Raw genomic sequence first — 24,447 nt, 5'->3', positions numbered from 1 at the left:
TTTTGTTTTGTTTTGTTTTGCTTTGTTCCATTTTTTATTTGTACACTACAAGTTTGAAAACCTCAAGGTTTTTGTGCAACCTTTCTCTGACTTGATCTCCATACTTCAATATGACGTCTCATTTTTATTCCCATCTGCCTTGAATAAGTGAATGAACAGCGATACAGCGGTGTTGGCAGACAGCTGCTGGTTCATTTATTGTCCTCATCCATTGACTCTCGGTCTCTTTTCCTCTTTGCAGGGAATGAGGGATCCCGTGTTCCTCACTGGAGTGAGTTTCCCACCTGATTGGCCCGTATACAGCGAGACACTTATTAAACTCAGCATCTACGGTGTGAACGACGGCCACCAGCAGACGGTGAGTAAAGAGGCTGTACTCTTCACACTGGATGAGATCTGAGCTACACACTGCTCTCTCGTCTCAGTTCCTTTCACTTTACGTTATGATCCCATCATTGTGTTGCTGATTTGCGATCTGAACTGCGCTGGTTGGGGCTTCTGGGGCCCGAATGTTGTTTGCAAGGCCATGAAGGTTTTTTTTGTTTTTTTATCACCTGCTTGGTGATGTTTGTCACAAAATCATTCAGAGCTGCAGCTTTAGTCTATAAATCAGGCATTGTCTCGCAAGCTACACGTTTGATTATTATGCATAATGTCTGGCACATTGACGTTTATTCTGCTACAAATTGACAGCTCATTTAATTTCTGTCACATCGGTACGTTCTGTAGACAGCACTGAAGAAATTAGATATTATTTCTCAGACAAAATCTGAGAACAAAGCAAGAGAAACAGATGTGCTTGAGAAATATGCCAACTTTAAGACACGAGTCTGGACACTTTTCAAACATCTTTTGTTTACACACGAGACTCTCAAAGTTTACAGAAACTGATTTTAGTGTGTAATTTGCAACTAATTTCTCTTGTGCGCAGTATATATATTGAATTATGAAAAGCCAAAAGAGACTAAATCTAACTTTAAATACTGTTAAAATCTGCTAAATATTCTGAGATGTTTAAATAGATTGTAGAAACCAATGAGGCTGAGACTAAGATTAAGGTGATATTTTTTTGTTTTATTTATATAATGATATAGTTTATAATTTACCAATGTTATTTTTGTACAAATCCTTTACAAAGACTCCTGTTATGATGTAGATTTTTCAGGTGCACTCTTGTCATAAATTAATCTATTAATTTTAAACATAATTGTTTAACAAAAAAGGTGGAAAAATATCTATTTAGGAGTCTTAGGCCTTTCCAACGATATATAGTTTGGATTAGGATTTAATTGTAAAATAGTGAAGTAAACAGAGGGGACGGGTGACAGTTAACAGGTTAAACTAAATGAAAATGAGAAATATTGCCTTGGCAACTGGCGGAAATAAAATTAAAATGAATAATGAAAATAATTAATACATTTTACATTATTTTTAAAAGATCTTTTATTTCAGCTAATGTTTAGTTTATTTCAAGAAGTAAAAAAAAGAGGTTTTGGTACATTTTAATCTTTAGGTGTTAACTATAATAACCCTGCTTTATACACTGTATACATTTACCAATATATATATATATATATACAGTACACATTTATTATAAAATTATTTTCTATGCTGTTAAAATTGGACCCAAATTTGATTTTGAACAATTCTGGTATATAATATACAAATCCGGGCAAATTTTGTGATAATTTTGGTGACATTATAAATGTAATTGCATTTCTCACATAGAGTTTATCACTACACGCCTTCAGCTTCAGTGAATAAAGCAGCTGTCCAGTGCTGTGTGTGTGTTTGTCATGTTGTCCCACTGAGAGAGTCAGGACCCTCATGACATTCATTTTCCCACAGCAGACATCACTGTGCTGTGACCTAGTGGTTAAAGATCAAGGCTGTTAACCGAAAGCTTATGAGTTTAATTCTGTGAGTTGTCATCATTGTGCCCTCGAGCAGGACTCTTCAGCCCTCGATTCCTCCTGCAGGATCATCCCTGTTTCATTAATTTCTCTGAATTCAAACGGTTGGTTTCTGTGAATCACTTCCAAACCGCTTCATACCGCCAAGCCTCAGTAAGCAGGACATTAGCAGGAGATGAGATCGAGAGAGGGTTTTTGAGATTCTGAGCAGATCTGGAGCAGGTTTCATTTGAGCATCATTTCCACGTCCGCCTGTAGCGTCACGCTTTAGTATTCCTGTACGAGTCCTGCCTCACCGCATGAATAAGAGAGCAGGAAGAGCGATGGGCAGATGGAAACACTTCCTGATTGCTCTACCTGGATTTGATCTTGCCGGAGGGCATGAAGTCAGAGCGGACAGGTGGACCGTATGCCATCTCACATATATAGATAAAAATAATAACAGGGTTATTCCTGCTCTACCTTACGAATGTGATTCGCAAGCTCAGGCACTTCAACTTTAATTACTGTAGAACTTATTTGCATAATGGCAGGAAAATGAACAGGATGGTCATAAAGAGATGGAGTTAGTCATGTCATGGTCAATTTATTTATTTTACAACCTTTTGACCATCTTTTGAAACTGTATATATTATATTATATTTTATATGATATATGAATTAATATTAAATGTGTCATGTGTTATAGAAATATGTGACCCTGGAGCACAAAACCAGTCTGAAGTCGCCGGGGTATATTTGTAGCAATAGACAAAAATACATTGTATGGGTCAAAATTATTGATTTTTCTTTTATGCCAAAAATCATTAGGATATTAAGTAAAGGTCATGTTCCATGAAGATATTTAGTAAATTTCTTACTGTAAATATATTGAAACTTCATTTTTGATTAGTAATATGCATTGCTAAGAACGTCTCGGTTACGTACGTAACCCTCGTTCCCTGATGGAGGGAACGGAGACGTTATGTCGTGACGACATTAGGGGATTTACTTGGAAGCCCCGACTGCCTCTGATAAGAGAAAACGCCAATGAAATTTGGCTAGTGGATTTTGCATACCTGAGCCACTCCCCGTGCATACGGGTATAAAAGGGCGACAGGTGCATCCACTCATCAGGTTTTCCGCTGAGGAGCCGAGAACGTGTCCCTGGCAACCAGCGATGGTTCGAGATTGTGGCATGGGGACATAACGTCTCCGTTCCCTCCATCAGGGAACGAGGGTTACGTACGTAACCGAGACGTTCCCTATCTGTCGGTCACTACGAGTTATGTCGTGACGACATTAGGGGTCTATGGAAAGCGCCACAACCTGAACCCCGTCACGACCTTGTGGCATGCAGATGTTGACAAGCTAGCGCGTGACAGACAAATGCGATGCGAAGGTCGCAACCTTCCCGTCGCCCCAGCGCTAATTCGCTAACCTTGGTGCCCGCAGGGACCACTGAGTACATTGCTGCTGGAGATAGCCAAGCCGCTGTTCCTTTCCCCAGAAATCGGAAGGGATTTCGACCTTCTATGAAAGATTGCTTCAAGTCTTTCCTGTTTGTTGTTACAGCCCGGCAGTAACGACGGGGAAGCGAGCCTTTCCGGAGAAGGGCGCTACGGAGGCCACACCCTGCCCGAAGGGAGGTAACGTGTGGAGACACTGGTATGGACTGGCCCAAGCCTGGGGCAGTGCTACATACGCCTGGACCCTGGGGCAGATCCTACCTAGGAGAAGGGAGGAAGGCTGCCAGCAGGGCCTGACAGAGCTCTGTCAAAGGGAAGACACGGGTTTACCATGAGGGAAACCGTACCGTGGATGAATACACGTGTGGGATCACCCGAAGGGAATCAGGCCGCACGGGCACCTAGCCGAGTACAGGGGCTGACCGGAGACCCGGGCAAGCTAACACCGGTACTGGGCCTGGCGTCAGACTGCTCCGCCCAGCCTGACTGCCGGGGGTGCTGGAGGAACTCCGCCAGGGTTCGCCGTTCGGGGAACTAACTGGAGGAGAGAATAGGCGCTCGTATCCCCGAGTAAGGGGGAATGGCGCAGCAAGCGTGACACCGGCCAACTCTTCCCGCCACTTACCTGTTACCCAACACACGGGAAGAGACTGGCTCAACGCGGAGACTGTAAAATCTCGCGAAGGTGTTCGGTGTCGCCCAGCCCGCAGCTCTACAGATGTCTGCCAAAGAGGCGCCGTGCGCCAGCGCATAGGAGGAGGCAACACTCCGTGTGGAGTGAGCCCTCACCCCGAGGGGGCACGGCTCGCCTTGGGATTGGTACGCCAAGGCGATGGCATCCACTATCCAGTGGGCCAACCTCTGCTTGGAGACAGCCTTCCCTTTCTGCTGACCTCCGTGGCAGACAAAGAGCTGCTCGGAGCTTCTGAAGCTCCGGGTGCGGTCCACGTATATGCGCAGCGCTCTTACGGGACACAGCAACGCCAAGGCTGGGTCTGCCTCCTCCGAGGGCAGTGCTTGCAGGTTCACCACCTGATCGCGGAAGGGCGTGGTGGGAACCTTGGGCACGTATCCAGGCCGGGGTCTCAGGACAACGTGAGAGTAGGCCGGCCCAAACACAAGGCACTCTTCGCTTACCGAAAATGCTTGGAGGTCCCCGACCCTCTTGATGGAAGTGAGCGCGGTCAGGAGCGCTGTCTTGGCCGACAGGAATTTCAGCTCGACTGAGTCCAGCGGCTCAAAGGGACCCCTCTGAAGTCCAGCCAGGACAATAGAGAGATCCCAGGAGGGCATCAGGGGTGGCCTAGGAGGATTTAACCTTCTGGCACCCCTCAGGAACCTCACGATGAGATCGTGCTTCCCCAGGGACCGGCCGTCCACTGCATCGTGATGGGCCGCAATAGCAGCCACGTACACTTTCAAGGTGGAGGGCGACAGCCTGCGCTCCAACCTCTCTTGCAGGAAAGAAAGCACCACTCCAATCGTGCATCTTCGGGGGTCCTCTCGACGAGAAGAACACCAGTCCGCGAACAGACTCCACTTCAGTGCATAGGCTTGCCTAGTTGAAGGGGCCCTAGCCTGAGTGATGGTGTCCACCACAGCCTGTGGCAGGCCACTCAAGTCTGCCGCGTCCCATCCAGGAGCCACACATGGAGGTTCCACAGATCTGGACGCGGGTGCCATATGGTGCCGAGCCCCTGAGAAAGAAGGTCCTTCCTCAGAGGGATGCGCCAGGGAGGGGCTGTCGCGAGGAGGGTGAGTTCCGGAAACCAGGTCCGGGTGGGCCAATATGGCGCAACCAACAAGACCTGCTCCTCGTCCTCCCTGACCTTGCACAGCGTCTGTGCGATCAGGCTCACTGGGGGAAACGCATACTTGCGCAGAGCCCGAGGCCAGCTGTGTGCCAGTGCGTCCGTGCCGAGGGGGGCCTCGGTCAGGGAGAAATACAGCTGGCAGTGGGAGGACTCGCGGGAAGCAAACAGGTCTACCTGAGCTTCCCCGAATCGACTCCAAATCAGCCGGATCGTCTCGGGATGGAGTCGCCATTCTCCGGGGAACGTGAGCTGTCGTGAGAGCGCGTCGGCTGCACGATTGAGCTCCCCCGGAATGTGGACGGCGCCCAGCGATTTGAGCTGTGACTGACTCCAGAGGAGGAGATGGCGGGCGAGCTGTGACATGCGGCGTGATCGTAGACCCCCCTGCCGGTTGATGTACGAAACAGCCGCAGTGTTGTCCGTGCGGACCAACACGTGCTGGCCTAGAAGCAGTGGCCGGAACTGCTTTAAGGCCAGATGCACTGCCAACAGCTCTAGGCAGTTGATGTGCCAAAGCAGTCGAGGCCCCGTCCAGAGCCCCGAGGCTGCCTGCCCGTTGCATGTAGCGCCCCAGCCCCTGCTGGAGGCATCTGTTGTGACAACAACATGCCGGGACACTTGTCCTAAGGGCACCCCGGCCCGTAGGAAAGCAAGGTCTGACCAGGGGCTGAAAGAGCGGCGACACGACTGTGTGATGGTCACACGACGTGTCCCGCGGCGCCATGCCCATCTCGGGACCCGTGAGTGTAACCAGTGCTGAAGTGGTCTCATATGAAGCAACCCGAGCGGCGTGACTGCGGCTACGGATGCCATATGCCCCAGGAGCTGCTGAAACTGTTTCAGCGGAACCACTGTCCTGCCTCTGAAGGAACTCAGGCAGTTCAGCACTGATTGGGCACGCTCGTCCATGAGACGTGCCGTCATACTCACGGAGTCTAACTCCACACCGAGAAAAGAGATTCTCTGCACAGGGGAGAGCTTGCTCTTTTCCCAGTTGACCCGAAGCCCCAACTGGCTGAGGTGCCGGAGCACCAGGTCCCTGTGACCACACAACTGTTCTCGCGACCGGGCCAGAATGAGCCAATCGTCGAGATAGTTGAGGATCCTGATGCCCACTTCCCGTAACGGGGCAAGGGCGCCCTCCGCCACCTTCGTGAAGGCACGGGGAGACAGGGAGAGCCCGAAGGGGAGGACCCTGTACTGCCATGCCCGCCCCTCGAACGCAAACCGTAGGAACGGCCTGTGTCGAGGGAGAATCGAGACATGAAAGTAAGCGTCCTTCAGGTCGATCGCTGCAAACCAATCCGCGGACTGCACGCATTTGACGATGCGCTTCTGTGTCAACATCTTGAACGGGAGCTTGTGTAGGGCCCGATTCAAGACTCGCAGGTCCAGGATTGGCCGGAGGCCACCGCCTTTCTTGGGCACGATGAAGTAGGGGCTGTAAAACCCCTGCCTCATCTCGGCTGGAGGGACCGGCTCGATTGCACCCTTTGCCAGAAGGACAGCAATCTCCTCGCGCAGGACAGGTGCATCTCGGACTGCCACCGAAGTCTCGAGGATGCCACTGAACCTGGGAGGCCGCCTGGCGAACTGAATCGCATAGCCGAGTCGAACTGTGCGAATGAGCCAGCGAGACGGGCTGGGTAGCGCAAGCCACGCCCCCAGATACCGTGCAAGTGGCACCAAAGGCACAATCGACGTGCCCGCAGTGGTGCAGCGAGGGGGAGTAAGGTTGGATGGAACAGAAGGCGGTGCGTTCTGACTCATCCCCACAAAACTCCCTGAGTCCCCGGGGGGACTGGCTAGAGGTGCGCGGGGAGGCATCGCGTCCCCAGACCGCACTCTCTTGGCCACTGGCAATATGGGTCTCGGGTGAGAGTGAGGAGGCAGTGCGTCGCACACTGTCAGCCCGCAGACCTGGGAACCCGGAGGAAAGGGAAATTGCTCTTTCTTTGACAATGTGGGTACCACTGGCCCTTGAGCCAGTGGCGGAACAGAAAGAAAAGAAAACACAGGATTCTCCACCCGGCCCTCCTCCGGGGGAAGGAGCGACGCTAGCCTCGTCGTCTCCTGGGAAAGAGCAAATTCCTCCATCTCCGGGTTGTGCGCGTCAGGGCCGCTTTGTCGTCTTCCTGGAGGACTTGGCGGCCGGCTGAGGCGCAGGGGGCGCCGCACTCCTGCGAGAGGCTCGACGCACCGGCCTAGGTGACGACTCAGCACGGGGCGGAGCAGCTCTGGAGGACGCAGGAGGGCGCCCACGGCGACCAGCAGACTGGGGCCTGGCCCTTGGGCCAGCGGTGGCAGCTGGAGCATCCCGCCGTTTAGGGAGGATGTGCTGGATTGCCTCCGTCTGCTTTTGTACTGCCGAGAATTGCTGGGCAAAACCCTCGACAGTGTCGCCAAATAGCCCCGTCTGGGAGATGGAGGCGTCGAGAAAGCGTACTTTGTCGACGTCCTTCATCTCGGCCAGATTGAGCCAGAGATGGCGCTCTTGGACCACTAACGTGGACATCGCCTTCCCGAGGGACCGCGCCGTGACTTTCGTCGCCCGGAGAGCGAAGTCAGTCGCCGTGCGCAGCTCCTGCATCAACCCCGGGTCGGGACTACCCTCGTGCATTTGTTTTAGTGCCTTGGCCTGGTGAACTTGCAGGATGGCCATGGCATGCAGGGCAGAGGCGGCCTGGCCCGCAGCGCTGTAGGCCTTGGCGGCGAGTGCGGCCGTCAGCTTACAGGCTTTGGACGGGAGACGCGGACGATTCCTCCAGGTGGCGGCGTTTTGCGGGCACAGGTGCACCGCAACCGCTCTCTCCACCTGGGGAATATCCACGTACCCCCTGGCCGCCCCGCCATCGAGGGTAGTGAGGACGGAGGAGGGAGACGAGCGGCTTCTGGCCGAAAAAGGGGCCGTCCACGACTTCGTCAGCTCCTCATGCACCTCCGGGAAGAAAGGCACCGGGGCAAAGTGCGGCCGCTGGTCGCGTTTTGCGCCGATGAACCAATCATCCAGCCGCGAGGGCTCGGGACTGGGCGGTCTGTTGACCTCCAGCCCGATACTCACGGCTGCCCGGGCAAGCATGGCCGTCAGCTCTGGGTCCGGATCGGCAGTGGCGACAACACCCGAGGGGGGCAGCCCCGCCGATCGTTCATCCTCAGAGGACGAAAGCCCATCCCCCGATGCCGCGATCGACATCTGATCCTCGGGCGGCGCACCGAATGAAATGCTGGCGGCCCCGTGAGGCGAACCAGCGAAATCACTCGGGAACCGGACGGAACAAGCGCTGCGGGAGGAGTAAGAGGTCCGTGGGGACGTGCCCGGCGGAGAAGCTCTTACCGTCACCCTCAGATCTCCCAGAGCGCCAGCCGGCGGTCCTCTGCTCGAGCCAGAGAGACCGGGACGGGTGGCGGCAGAGGGTGCCAATCCTTTCAGAAAGGAAAGGCGAGAACGCAGCGTTGCCATGTTCATACGCCCACAACAGGCGCATGACTCATCCACAAACGCATCTTCAGCGTGCTGGATGCCCAGACACTGAAGACAACGCTCGTGACCGTCATCCGAGGACAGGAAGCGACCGCAACCAAGAGAACACGGGACGGAACGGCATCTTTAAAAAGACGCGAACCGCCCAGTGTTTTAGAAATTTGCTCTTTCAGGTGAAGTGCCCAGGGGAATCGCTGCTGCAGGGACACCGCTGTCTGCACCGTGACGCCACCCAGGAACAAACTCTTTTTTTGAGGCAGAAGGCTTTGTGGAGATCGCAAAACTTCTCATCCACTCGGCTCCGAAGCAAAAATCTGATGAGTGGATGCACCTGTCGCCCTTTTATACCCGTATGCACGGGGAGTGGCTCAGGTATGCAAAATCCACTAGCCAAATTTCATTGGCGTTTTCTCTTATCAGAGGCAGTCGGGGCTTCCAAGTAAATCCCCTAATGTCGTCACGACATAACTCGTAGTGACCGACAGATAGGGAACTTCATTTGGACAACTTTAAAGGCGATTTTCTCAATATTTAGATTTTTTTTGCACCCTCAGATTCTAGATATTCAAATAGTTATATCCTATACTAACAAACCATACATTAATTTAGAAAAATTAACCCTTATGACTGGTTTTGTGGTTCAGGGTCACACACACACACATATATATTTATATATTTATTTATATAGTATATAAATATAAAATTAAATATTACACTCACATTAATATTATACAAAATATATATTATATTTTTGTATTTTGTCGTTTTGCATTATTATGTATGCTATTAAATTTATTAGTTTATTTATTATTAACCAGGAACATGACAACATCCAATCAAACCAAAGTTATTTAAATAAATAAATAAATGTTTGTTGTATTTCACGTCTTTAGTTTAATATCTTGTCCAGAATATTAAAGCATATGTGATGGGCACATGCAGATGTACTGTGTAATATTAATGACCCCCAGCACTGCAAGAGCACAATATTCTCAAGAGGTTGAAATTCCAGGAATAGACTTTGTGTATGTACTATATAAATAGTGCAAACGTCTGAACCCACAGCAGGGGTTTTGGAGTGGGGTCCGTTTCTGTCAGGACCAGAGTTTACTCAGGAGATTGCCGTCTATATATAGTGGCTTACCTGATCAAAAGACTCCAGTCGGATGTGTTTGCTTTCCTTGAAACAGAGACGGATTGCTCAGTGTTTTAAACATGTATGGTAGTGCAGATCTTCATGTTCTGAAATGTACAGCTTTCATTAACATACCTCCTTATCATTCTGCATTAAAAATAAATAAATAAAAACTGGGAAAAACATGGTATGTTGATATTCCGGAAGCTTGTTTGCTTTAATATAGTGTCCTGTTGATCTCGGTGCACCGCGTCAAAGCTGGGTTTTGCTTCAGGACTGAAAAATGCAGAATGATTACAAATCGGCTTCAGAATTATTTAAAAAGCGAATTTAAATCAGAATGTACTTACAAATCAAACATTGAAATGTTATTACTTTGAACTGCATAGGCCCAAATTTGCAGCGATATGCAAAATTATTAATATGACAGGCAAGAAACAACTTTATAAATTAGTATTTTTAGTTTGAGTAGTCTTTAAATGTTAGATGATTTTGTGCTTTTGGTAACCAATACTTTATAAATCTCACTGCTAGTGAACCTTTTTTTAATTATAGTTTCGGTTGTAATATTTTATTAGTATTGTTCTCCAAAATGATTTTGCACCATAAAGTTTGACAGAATGCACAGTCTTTGATGTCAGTTGTTTTCTCCTCACTTTTAAAAGTTCATATGCCTATTGATTTTGCATGGTGTTATTATGATAGTTATTCAGAGTTATGTCAGATGCATTTTATTTTAGCATATGTTTCCTCCTATTGTGCATGACCTTGTCAGATTGACCTGTGATGCAGCGGTTGAAGTGATTGGAGGTCACCTCATGAACAGTCATGGTTCAGTCTGAGACATTGTGGAAAACATGATGAACTTGATTATCCTGCATACTGCACATTGTGTGGGAGAGAGAGAGAGAGAGAGAGAGAGAAATTAGTGAAGAAATGAACAGCAGTAAATACAGCCAATACAGATAAGAGTTCTCATATCTTATAGCACTTATGTACCTGATTTGGTCATAACTGTCACAGCGGCGGCGCACTAGCTAATCACGAGCTCCCAGATAATGAAAGAATATTTGTATCGCTTAGTCTTTATGAACCCGTCCCTTAATTTGATTGTCTTGATGCACGGCGGTGCTTTTGGGAGCGAGGAAACATTTGCATAGTCACTGATTTTCCTAAACATATAAAAAACTTTTGCGGGTTTATCCAGTGTGAGAAATGGTGCGTTTCTGGAGTTAATTGTAAACAAATTACCATCCATGACACTAGAATTTATTTATTTATTCATTTGATTTATGTATGTAAGTAAGTTCGATCACGCTGTGTGTGTTAAATGTGTGCAGATGTCCATGTTTTGAAATGTACATCTTTCATTTATGAATGCAAAACATGGCTATACTTATCATTCAGCATTAAAAACTGGGACAATTATGGCATTTTCTTTTTGTTTTTGATATTCTAGAAGCTTGTTGGCTTTAATATTTTATCCTTTTGATCTTGGGGCACCCTGGAGCGACGACTCTAGCTGGGTCAAAACCAGTTTTCCATAACATGCTAAATTAAATCAAAATGTACTTAAAAATCAATATTACTATGATCTGCATAGGCCCAATATTATTTTTTTTATCAAAAATATTCAAATGACTTAGACTTGAAACAAGTCTGTAGAATTAGCATTATACAATAGAATTATCAATACAAATTCAAACAGTAGCATTTTTCAGAGTCATTATTAAAATGTTTATATTAAAATGTATTTAAATAAATACATTTCATAAAATTAAATATGTATTACTTTTTTTGTCATCATTTTGCTTTGACATTGGACTTATTTAGCTGTTTTTCCTTGAATAATTTTGACAAACATTGCTGGTCTTTGATTTAGTCTCCATATTTCTGTAAAGCTGCATATGTCTCAAACATATTGATTTAGCATTTTATATTCTCATTTTGGTGCATTAAAGGGATAGTTTTTTTTTTCCATCGTTTACTGTCCCTCATGTGATTCCAAACCTGCATGAGTCTTCTGTTGAAAACAAAAGAGGATATTTTGAAGAATGTTGGTAGCCAAGCAGTTGATGGATACTATTTTTTTCCCATACTGTGTAAGTCAGTGGCTACCAGCAGCTGTTTGGTTATCAGAATTCTTCAAAATATGATCGAATGCATGCCTTTAGTGAAGCCCAAGTTTTATTGACATTTCATATGTGGTTACTTTGTGGTGATTCGCCCCTTAGGTCTTCGATGGGTGGTGTAGTTGTTGTGGATGAAGTGTTGTTTGATGTCTTTCAGTGTGTCTGGTTTGGATGAATGAGTCCTGGAGAAGTAGTAGTTGTTGTTGCTGTTGTGGATGGAGACACACTTCAGTCCCATCACATGCACCAGGGGTCAGTGTGTTCCAGATGTTCCTGGATCTTCTGCGTCTGTCCCATCTTGTTTCTGGCTGCTTTTAGCACCGTTTTGTTGCCTCATTTAATAAAAAAAAAGAAAGAAAACTTGCAAGTCAAATAGTTAGCAATGGTTTGAGTACCAAAAAAAAAGGTACAAAAACTGTTCTGGCACGATACCCTTTCAAACTGTAATACCCAGTAGATACCCTTTTTTTCTTTTACTTATTTACCCCTAAAGCATCCTTAAAGGTACAACTTAGTACCTATAGTATTCATATTAGTACCTAAATGCTACATATTTGTTCTTTCTGAAAAAGTTCTGCTCCAGTGACAGATTTTGTACCTTTTTTTCTGATATAGCAGCAGTATTTGAAGTGTTTGCATACATACTTGAAACCCGTGATATGTTATAAGAGCAGTCGAAATTACACATTTTAAAGTGCATAAATGCGCTGCAAAAATGACTTTTAATGAATTATTAATTGGTTGTTTTTTTTTTGACTGTCCCAATATACAAGTCAACATTTAAGTCAATATAGAATCTATGGAAATACGTCTTTATATCTTGTAAATCTTTAAAAAATACAATAATATTTATTATATTATATTAATTATTATCTATAATTCTAAAATTAACTGTAATAGTTTAAGTATTTAATTCAATTTAATTTATTTATATTTTTAATTAAAGTTTTTAGAAGGTTATAAAGAATTTATAGACATTACTAAAGCAAAGAAACATGAAAATAAACCAAAATGGCCAAAATAAGGTGAACGATTGAACAAAGCTCTGGATAAATTAAATGTGTACCTTTTATTGCATTATTTTAACTGACAGATGTATTCATTAACAATAGGATTTATTTATTCATTTTATCTGTTTACAAATTTCTGGCTTTTTTATAGAAATCTTTAGAAGGCTTGAAAGATTTTCCATAGACTTTACAAGAACAAAGAGACATGAACATGAACCCAAAGTGGCCAAAATAACGAGAACAGCCTGAAAAGATGTAAATAATTTTAATGTAACCTTTTTTTGTGGCATAATTTTAAGCATTAAGCATATTTAAGTATTCTTTAACAATAGGTTTTATTTTTGCTTTTTGATTTTTTTAGAAGGCTATAAAGAATTTCTAGACCTTACAAGAGCAAGCAAAAAAAATAAAAAATATTAATAAATCAAGAAATAAACTATAAAATAAAATAAAAATAAATAAATAAATAAAAAAGTTAAAGTGGCCAAAATAAGAAGCAGCAGCTGACAAAGCTCTGAATTAAATTAAAAACAAAAAAGTGAAAGAATTTCATTAGCTCTTGCATTTCATCATATTTTCAGTGTCAGGGTTGTTCATCTACTTGGATGAACGTCACGTGTAATTCTCCCTGTGATTGTTGTCAAGAGCCGACATGAAGCTCTTTTTCAAAGCCGTCAGTGGAGAAAGACGGCCACATATATATGGTGTCGTTACGTCACTTTGAGCACTAGCTCTCACTAGCAGCATCCCATTCTCTCCTGTACATGCAGACCGGATCTGATCAACACGAAGACCTGTCAGAATCCATACATTTTTCTGACATCTCCTCACGTTTCATCATCCTGTTTGAAAATCATGTCATCATAACGGCACATGAAGAGCAACGTCGGTTCTCGCTGGCGAGACATCTTTAATCCGGAGAGAAACGCAGATCAAAGCCGTACAAAGAGATGAAGATAAAACGAAGGCGGATCAGGAGCGAGACTCACGCACGTTCACACTCGACGCTCCTGGATCGGTTTCAGAGAAGACACAGATAGCAGCCACAGCCAGCGAGTGAAGCTGCTCACCCGCTGTGATATCCCAGCATCCCGTCTGCTTTTGGCCTGTAATCTAATAGCGCACACCTGAAGACCTTCCCAGCGTCCTCTGCGGGGGGTCTTATGTGTGCAAGCAGCACACTGACTGTCTGCATGTGCTCATCATGTGCAGGAAACAGAAGATGTGTGCTTTTCCAGTGCTACAGAAGACAACTGGAGAGCTTTTATTCGCGCCGCCTGCATGTTTGCTGTCCCTCTGTGCCAGTATGTGCTCGTGTTTGTGTACTTGAGTTAGTCAGCAGACTGTGGGTGGTCCGTGAACACTATGAATTTGACATGATTCATTATAGTTTAAAAACATGTATGTTTGTGTGTGAACACAGTAAAAACTTCCACCTATTTTAACCTAAAAACTTAAGTTCAGTTGCTGCCTTATGTTGAAGTATACTTGATCATAGGCGGAAACCCCGGGGGGGGGGGCTGACTGAGTGTTGTCCCCCCTAAAAATATGATTAAAAACCACGTGAAACAACACAAACAGGGCAAAAATGCATTTTAAATCCAAATGCCTGCTTTCCTCTTTTACATCACCTACACACACACCACCGACGAGAGAGAACGAAGCCAATAGTTGTGAAACTCCAGTAAGTAAGGTTGTCGAGGCTATTTTATTCACTTAAACATCATATGAAGTGATTATTTTCTCTTTAATACAGATGATGCCAATGTATTTTTCGACGAGTCGCTATGTTAGCAATAATAACGTTACCTGCTTGACGGAAATGGTTGCCAGGTTTTCACAACAAATCCTGCCCAATTGCTGCTCAAAAATAGCCCAAACTAACTGCGCTTCGAGAGGGTCCCTGGTAAAAATCACGTTCCAGGGGATAAAATACACGTTATTGGGGTCGATTCAACCCGCGGACATGAAAACCTGGACAACCCGCGGCAACAGTGATAAAGTAGCACAATTCCACGCGAAAACTGCAGATTGGCAACACTGTGATGGATAGTAATTTCTACAACGGACGTGACCGCAGCAGCTTTCCTCTATGTTCACATATCCTTACATGTACAGTTTTAGCTGCTGTATTTGTGTCCCCTTCAAAAATTGCTCTTGAGAAATTTTGTTTGTCTCCCCCTATTGTTAGACAAAATTTACGCCCCATGTACTTCTTAATTTAACTTAAATTACATTAAACCGACTTGAAAAACTTGAAATGAGAATTTCATATAAAAAAAGTTGAAATTGCTCTACATATTTTAATGAGTTAAATTAATGTAGAAACATAAGTTGCCATGACTTACTGGTTATATCACTTTTTGCTTTTTTACGTGTGTGTGTATTGCACTGTATAATATACAATAATTTAAGTGAGTAATATAATAAGTTAGGTCGGTAATTGACATTTAGCTTACATAATAATGGTATATTATATTTATGTAATTTATATGTATTTTATTCAACGCTATCTCATGACCAATTCATACGAATTTTATGAGATGGCTAATTCATATGAATTCGTACAATTTTGCAGGATTTGTCTAAACCCCAGTGACAGGTAGGTTTAGGAGCGGGATCAGGTGTAGGTCATTCGTACAAATTCATACGAATTGTGCAACTTGTAAAAATACGTACCATTTGGCAAAAATTGTATGAATTTTTAGCCACCTTGTAAAATATGTACGAATTGCCATGAGAATTGGCTGATTTTATTACATTTTATTTGAGTTTTACTTGAGTACGAGTAATGTGTACAGCAGAAAATCTCCTCTGCACTTCTCCTCCGCGAGTTCTTTCAGGTTTTATGGATGATCCGTCTTGTTCCTGACACACTGTTCACTCTCTCGCACCTTCCTGGTGCTACTCGGGTGTCATGGCTTCTCTCCCGCAGGACTCGTCTCATTTTTGTCGATGTGAAGTTGTCCATTTCCATTGCACTCACTGAAGCAGTGGACGCGGTACAGCAGGCAGCTGGATGAATACAGAGTATGATGCTGCAGAATCAATGAAGTTACAGACATTTTACAGTAGTAGAGAGATATTTCAGCAGCTGCTTTGCAAATGTCTTCAATCAGAAACACATTTTATTTTTGTGAATTGGCAGGTAGGGATGTTACGATTCACTCAACTCACGATTCGATTCGTTTCACGATTTTTATTATTTTTTTTTTACAAAATGAGATTTAAGACTAATTATAAATGAAATGTGTCCTTTTATTATTGCTTGGACAAAATGCTGCACGTTTCTTTGTGAAATTTAAATATAACACTATAATAATGTACTAATATAGCACTTGCATTTTATTGCTCTTTTATTGCTCTTCTCCTCATTTGTAAGTCGCTTTGGATAAAAGCTAAATAACAAAATGCAAATGTAAATAACAAAACTAAATTTAAATTTTAGGACAAGCTCCAAATCAAGTAACACAAATAAAAGAATTCTCTTCATATAAACAAAACAAGGCTTTGTCTGTGCTCTTTCCACTTTAAATGAGAGGTAACCACTGCATTTTAATCATGATCCAAACAAAGATGCAACATGAGCAGTTTTTAATCTAAATTAGATTGTATAATTTCAAAATTTGAAGCAAAAACAGAATGGGCTGACTTCAGTTTTGTGAAACTACTTAATTTTTATCTTAATTTTTGTTTTATTTTATGCCTTGTTTATTTTTTATTTGATTTGATTTGTTTTATTCGTAACATTGTTTTTTATTTTATTATATTCAGTTTTCTTTTCTTTTGGTTTAGTTTATTTTGTAAGGACCAGGACAGTGATATTTAGGACACTGGAAAACTAATTCATTTATCTCCAAATAAATAATTGCTTTCCCAAGAGAACATGTTTGTTTTAAACATTTACACTTGAGAAAGGAAAAGTGAGGAAACACCTGTAACACTTCTCAATATTGCCTGTGTTTCATTTAAGAAGTTCACGGTGTTCACTTCACCTCACCTGGTGATGAAAGAAAACTAACTCATATGATTTGTAGATGCTAAAGCGCAGCTGTTTGATCAGCAGCACATCTGCGTGTGATAGCTGCGTAGATGAGCCGCTGGAGAAACACGTGACCCGTCCTGTCAGAGATTCCCACGATGGCCAGCGCTGCGATCAGAGGAGGGTCAATGGAAGCAATTACAGCACAGGTGCTCGGCGCTGATAAAACGGTCCTGACTATCAAACTTGGAAAAAGCCAGCTCTCCCTCTTTGCCACCCCTGTGCTTAGCCCCTCTCCAATTATTCCTATTTTAAGGCTGGAAAGAGGAGCAAAGGCCTTTAATAAAAGGCCGGGATGAAGAGTTGACAAGTGAAGAGATTTGGGATAACTGCGGAGTGGCTTTTGTATTTCCAGCATGCTTCGGCCCGTGTGTGTGTGTGTGAGATTATTAAGATGTCCCGGGCCACACACGCTATGTTGATTAGTGTGTTGTTCGGTGACGAGCATGGCGTTGTTTCAAAACCGTCCTTCCGAACTGGGCTGGAAGGGAATGGTTTATGAGCACGCGTTTCTCATTCCCTTCTGCCAGAGTTTTCCGCCGCCATCGCATTACACTCATTTGTTTATGCTAATTTTATGTTAATGCTCTGTCATTCAGAGGATTGCACCAGAAGAAGCGGCAGTGCGGCTGAACTCGAACATGAACGTGTGGAATCGTTTCATATTTCATCATATTTCTCTGGCAGATCCATGACGTACTGCTGAACGCTGAGTATGTGTCTGGGCTTCTGGTGAATTTGGGCTTAATTGTGCAAGCCTTTAACTTGACAGAACAGGCTTCCTGGAGATCTTAGTAGTTCAAAACAACCTTTCATAGAAGAATCTGTCATTAGTTTTTGAGCTGCATGACTGATGTGATTTGAGAGTAAATTAGGACTTAAATTATGGGCAGTTTCTTAAAGAAACACATGGCTTTAGATGATTTGTGGTTATATAAACCTGGGTGTTTCACGCTTGTGAGGACCCTCAAACGTGTATATGTATGTGTATTTATATATGTGTGTGTGTGTGTGTATGTATATATGTATATGTATGTGTGTGTGTGTATATATATATATATATATATATATATATATATATTAGTGCTGTCAAACGATTAATTGCTAAATAAGTTTTTTTCACATAATATATGTGTGTACTGTGTATATTTATTATGTATATAAATACACACACATGTATGTATATATTTAAGAAAATATGTTATGTTTATATTTTAAATATATTTATATATAATATAAATCAAATGAATATAAATATATACACGCAAATATTTTTGAAATATATATACTGTATGTGTGTGATTTATGTACTATACATAATAAATGCGTTTTTTTTCAGGCTCCTCAGGATCCTCAGACCCTAGTTAAAAAGAAAGAAAAAAAACTTGGTATAAAATGCTTTTATGATATTTTTGGAGCTTGACAGATGTGGTTGCTATAAACCGTTGTTTGGGTTTGGAAAGTGACAGAGTAAATAATGAGAGAAAATGGGAGATTTTTTTGGCTGAACTGCTGATGGTATAAACCTTCCCAGAGCGCACGCTGAGCAGTAAACACTGAACGGACAGTAAAAATTGTCCCCATGAAGGTGTGGAGGTGAGGAGTGATGAATAAGGTTGTTAATACGGTGCCATTGTAAACGGTCACAGGTTTTTATACAGCGCCGAATATTAATAGTGATTTGGATGTCTGCTTCTCGATTTTATAGCGCTGGAAAGTGGCAAAGCGCCAGAACATGCGCAAACTTGGCTGACTGGTTGTTGAACAAATGAAGCAGTCAAATAAAAGAAAGCAGCTGCTGGGTTTTACGTGCAGACGGGCGCAGTGGCATCTGCTGGTTTAGCGATGTGAGAAGTCTGTCACAGTTGTAAAAGTGCTGAGGCGCCATGACGAGACTTGTGGGTAAGAAAATACACATTCGGCATTGGGGGACTACTCAAGAAGCCTTAAAGAAGCTGATCGAATTCTGTCATCTGGTATTAATAATCTGCCTTTATGCAATAAGACAATTATTCTTTTTGCACTTAGCAAATATAGGTGCTTAAATACACGATGCTATTTTTAATGTCATTTAATCAGAATAAAATAACAAAAAAGTCGCATATAGATTGATTTGGGGCTGTTTTAATCATTTTAAATAATAAAACACTACAGTATGTTGAAATAGTGATTAAGCATTATGCAGTAATCCAATTTATTCTTCTTGTTTTTAGTAAATAGATGTCAGGGCAAGAAAGTTTAAGTGTAAGGTGAAATGGTTTTCTATATATATAATACGTTTTTATGTTTTTAAAAATGTATATATAGTTTTTCTTAAATTAGGCCTTATCTATATTTTTATTATATATATAATTTATATATAAGTTAATTCATTCATTCATTCGTTTATTTATTTATTTCAATTAAAATGTTCAGTATTGCACAGTGTAACTGTTTACCATTACCATTAACTACCATTCTACAATCACACAAAAGTGAAATAAAAGATTAAAATAAAATACAAAATCATATTTTTGACTTTCTGAATGTTAGAAATGACTTTCGAACTTCTTTGGAAGTTTTATGTTGTATAAGTGACAGCTGGTACTGTATTAGTCTCCAGCTGATGTCCAGTGTACTTACAGCCTGGGTCCTGAGGTGAAGCCTTGCTGTTTTAGGATGATACTCATCTGCCGTGACCATTTCTGTCAGGTATTGATGGACTCTTCAGGAGGTGCTGTGGTTTAGTTAAACATCCCGTCTCTTTGTAGAAGCTCATTCTTCATTGGCGCTGTAAAGCGCTCCAGTCGTCTCAAAGGCCCTTCTTTCCATTCATAATCCCATTCCAACTTCCACAAGATGGGATTTGTCCAGATCAATTTTGTAATGCATTTTTCATTTTGAAATGTAATTAGGGTGGTCTCTCTTCTCCCTCCGGCTGATCACTGATTCATATTCTATCACCTGTTTGTATTAGCGGGTCAAGGGTGAGTTCAGTGCTTGGCTAGCTCTAATCTCTCAATGGAAAACCGGCTTACTGTTATTTTAATATCCATGGAAGTCAGCTCATGAATCTTTTCTTTTGAAGTAGGGGTTATTCCACAGCTTCAGCCTCAGACCGAATGTTCAAGGACCACCTGATGCATATTTCACATGGCAACCCTTATTAAAATCACAAGCACTGATCTGATTGGCTGGCAGGATGAGTGCTTCTGAGAAAGAACATGATTTGACAGCTTAGTGGAACTGACCCTTAGAAAAACATATTTGAAGGTTAACCAGCATAGTAGTGCTTTAGTTTGTTTTCTCATCAATGCTTATTTTTTATTTTATTTCAAGTATTTTGCATATGTCATACAGGCCAATTATTTGCTTAATTTATTGAACATCAAAGTCAGGAGATTAGCTTAAATCATTTCTAATAATGCAATATTGTAATATAATAATGTGGCATCATAACCTGGCTGTAAAAATGGGTCTTTATACATACTTTTTGTTATTTTTATTTATTTATTTAACTTTTTTTTATTTTAGTGCTTTATTCATGTCCTTGCACTGGTGCAGGTATTTTCATATGGACCTTACAGGTGAATTGCTCTATTGAATATCAAAATCAGGAATTTAGCTTAAATCATTTATAAATCTGATCATAAATTGGCTATAATAATATGTATATTCGGTATATGTAAATTCAGTATAATCTGAATAAAATGCTTCTCACATGCAATTATTACTCATTTTTTCAGCAAAGTTTTAAACTTAACACACCAGGTGTCAAAACAACTGTTTTGACCATATGCCACAACGCTAATAATATCTACCAAGATTTTCTGCCTGGCATATGCTTGTGCTGACAGCATTTTAAATTTCTTTCTTTCTTTATTTATTTGTCATGTGTTACCATAAGCATTTTACAGACAGAAGTAGTTTTTGAAAAAAAGTTTGAGGTACAATAACACATCTATGAATGCATGTAACATGCAACTGGGATCTTTGTAGTTGAATCTAAGGCCAGCTGTGGGTGTGAGGGCTAGTGCTTCCGTTTTAAATTATGATGTGCACAAAGAAAAGCCTCAAAAGGTAGGCTGTATAATTTAACAAGGTCTTTGTGAAAAAAAGCATGCAGACCCTGTAAGTAATGTTGATTTGTAAATATGAATTATTCAATATCTAAATGCATCACAAAAAAACAAATCTATTACAAAATGCTATGCATAATATTTAGACCATTTTACCCAATATGCTGTGTATTGTTATGGATAGAGTAACACTTATCAGCATGTTAATGCCAAATTCTGGATCAGTTGTGAGTCGAATCTCCGGCGTGCTTCATGTGAGGAGTGTATCTGTTTGTTGCTGCATATGAAGAGAGTTATCAGGTTCTTTTTCACTCATGTTACCTATGTAGGCGGCTCACTGGGTTTTAGAATAGAGCCGCAGACTCAAACCACTTCCCTAATTTGACTTCCTGCTTGTCAGAGAGATGGAGATGATAGTGTCGCCCGGAGGCTTGTGTGTGTGTGTGCAATGGTCCGTTCCTGACCTGCATCAAGAGCGATTGTCTGCAGGTTATTTGAGGTGCATTCATAGAAGTGTGTGACTGCATCTGTTTGAATGACTGTGAAATGACCTTGTGCTGAAAGTCTGCAGAGTCAAACCGTATCACAGAGTCACTACAGACGAGTCGGCCAGCCAGAGGCCAGTCTGTTGATGTTGGTCAGCCAAATATGACTTTTTATCGCGTGTAGTTTTGCTAAACTTTACTCTGTGCTGTTTGTGATTGCTCTGAGATGATCAAGCCTGTGGACCTTTGTGTCATTGTCATTTTTATCTGCAAGCCACCCACCTGCGTGCTTCAAAGAGACAGGAAGACGAGGAGTGGGCAGAGGTGCGCTTGTGAAACAAACTTATCTGACAGTTTCTGTGAGGGAGCGAGTGAGATAAGAACCCGCAAACTCTGACCTTTGCCCTCTGAACCACATGGCCTGATTGTCTGATGATTATTTCTTCTACAGTATATGTCAGATTTCTCCTCTCACCCAAAAATGCTCCTGCTCTTATAAATGATATTTGGTACAGATCTTTCGGGTTAGGTATGCATGTGTACTTAACAAACACATTGTCGTTTTTCATAACTGAATGTGTGGAACCTTAATTTGAAACTTCTAAGTTTATATTTTGTTACTTTCGATAAGTCTTATCTTTCAAATTATGTCCGTTTTGTCCATTCAAACAAAAGCCAACACGGTTAAACTGTGTGAAACGAAGCAAAATCAACGTTACTCACCTATCAAGAAGAAGAAACACAACCTCGGCATCCGCCTTCCTGCTCCTTGAGGTCTTTCCACTGCTGGAAAGTGGAGTCGGTGGAGGGATGAATGCAGCGCTGTCAGATTAAGTAATAATAGTAACAGGTAATAAGTAATAATTAAGTAATCTTGACTAAACTTTACTTAAAATTTTACATTTTGGGCGTGTTGTCAACTCAAAATCCCAATTTATTAAAACGGCTCACTCTGGCCTTTATTTAATGTTATTGGCCGTGCAAGCAGCTCTGGCTAGTAACAAGAGCAAGAATGCACTGATTGGCAGATAATTACAAAAGACGGGTCTCTTAATTTTGTCTGTAAAAAGAAACAAAAACAGATCTCTCTGGATCTCAGCATCTTCACCAGTTTGACTTCATTTCATACAAAAGTTCTTGTTGAGACTTGACAGACGTTTAGATGTTAATGTTTTACTGAAAAGTAAAAGTTAGGTGTCACTGTTTTATGTCACCATGACAGATCAGTGTTTACTTTAAGTGGACTCTTGATTTCTCAAGCATTATTTTTTATCTGGCTGTTTTAACTTTGTCTTTCAAAAGCACATACCTTAAAGCAACAAATGCAAGAGAATCTGATCAGATGATATTGTTGATTATATAGTAAATATGCATTTTATTAACCTACATCAGCTACAGTGTAGGTATGCAAGAAATGAACAAATTAACTTAAAATTTTGAGTACAATATATGAACAACAGATCAAGTGAACTTAAAAATTTAAGTAGCGTGTACAAGAGCACTAAGTTGAGTGAACTTAAACATGCAAGTTTTAGGACACTTGTTACGCAATTGAGGGAACGAGTTATGCAAATACATATATTGTACATACCTATCATTATGTTCGGACCGAATAATCTGATTGGACGAATGTTTTATGGTCCTTCACCTTCCACAGATAATATAAATTAGAGCACTTAACTTAGTGATTGCTTTTGGGATGTGAAGAGACTTTCAATCAGCATAACAAAAAATGTTTTTGAACCCTTTAATGTAAAATCTGCCTTTACATGTTTGCAAAAATATTTGTATTTGAGTGTTGATTATAATATATTAAAAATAAATAGCAGTTGAATTTAATAGTATGTGGTCTGTTTTAAATTGTAACCTTTAATATAATAGTAATGTGCAAGTAATAGTTTACAGCTGAGGTAGATTTTTATCGTTAAGAAGGGAAATTATAATTTAAAGACAGAGCAACAATTTGTTCAGTAAACCATTGCTTACTAAAAAAAGAAAAGAAAAAATAAGCACTTTTATGCTTGTTTTTCCCGTATCGTTTCTGTTTCAGTGAAACATGTACATGCACTATATAGTTTTGTCCATGTTTTCCCTCCTGTAACTCCCTCTGTTGACTTAAAACTGTGTTTGAGTCCCTCAGAGGGAAGCAGTTGGATTGGCCCTCCACACCTCCTGAGGCCTGAGGTGACTCAGAGTTCAGTTTGATTAGCTCTCGTCCCGTGAGCCGCAGTCTGGGATTAGTGGGATTTACAGCCGAATGGCAAAGTAAACCAGGCACATTCAGATATCTACATCTTATTGCTTGCTTCTGTGATACTCGATTCTGAAATATTTTTTAAACAGTATTAAACTGATTTTTGACATGGACGTGCTAGTTTCAGGTCTCTCACTTTGTGGTCTCTTTCTTCTTGCATAATGGAATAGTTTCAGCTCAAATCAATATTTCAAGTCTGTTTATTTATTTGGTGAGAAGAACTCTAATAAGCAGGGTAAGGTACAGTCAGATGGATATCCTGGCAGAATAAAACCCTTTAGGGTGACCTGCGATTGATCCGGATCCCCCTGTGGGAGTTTGTTTTGTGATAATGACCTGCTGATTGAACATCATCTCTCACTGATGTACTCGTGAGTCTGGCTCATCTGGAAGGATAGCGAGCCTCGCTTTGCCCTGCTGTTTGTGCACAGTGAAAACGAATCATGAGGTTCTATAAGGAGCTTTGTGTGCGCTTCAGATTTGAATTGAAAATGCTTTTTAAATTCCATCCAGGTCGATTGAAATGACAATTTCAGACATTTTACATACTTGGCTCTGATTACATGTTCAGATCAGTGTGCGTTGCATTTTACTTCCGGTACTAAACAGGATGTAGAATTGTAATGCTATAAAGTTCTTATAGTACTGTTGCTTTTATAACACACTTGCCCACACT

The 24,447-nt window shown here is 42.1% G+C and overlaps 1 protein-coding gene across 4 annotated transcripts in view; it reads left to right on the top strand.

The window, feature by feature from the left end:
* The window catches only part of inpp4b (inositol polyphosphate-4-phosphatase type II B), a 163,354-nt gene that overhangs the window by 7,051 nt on the left and 131,856 nt on the right, over positions 1-24,447 (top strand). For all 4 annotated transcript variants that reach the window (XM_079421359.1, XM_079421361.1, XM_079421360.1 and 1 more), the window contains exon 2: positions 242-358. In XM_079421359.1, the coding sequence (XP_079277485.1) occupies positions 242-358 (117 nt within the window). The remainder of the gene's footprint in view (positions 1-241; positions 359-24,447) is intronic.

This window comes from Barbus barbus (genome assembly GCF_936440315.1).
Source record: "Barbus barbus genome assembly, chromosome: 7".
Classification (NCBI taxonomy): domain Eukaryota; kingdom Metazoa; phylum Chordata; class Actinopteri; order Cypriniformes; family Cyprinidae; genus Barbus; species Barbus barbus.
This window is presented reverse-complemented; position numbering and strand designations above follow the sequence as displayed.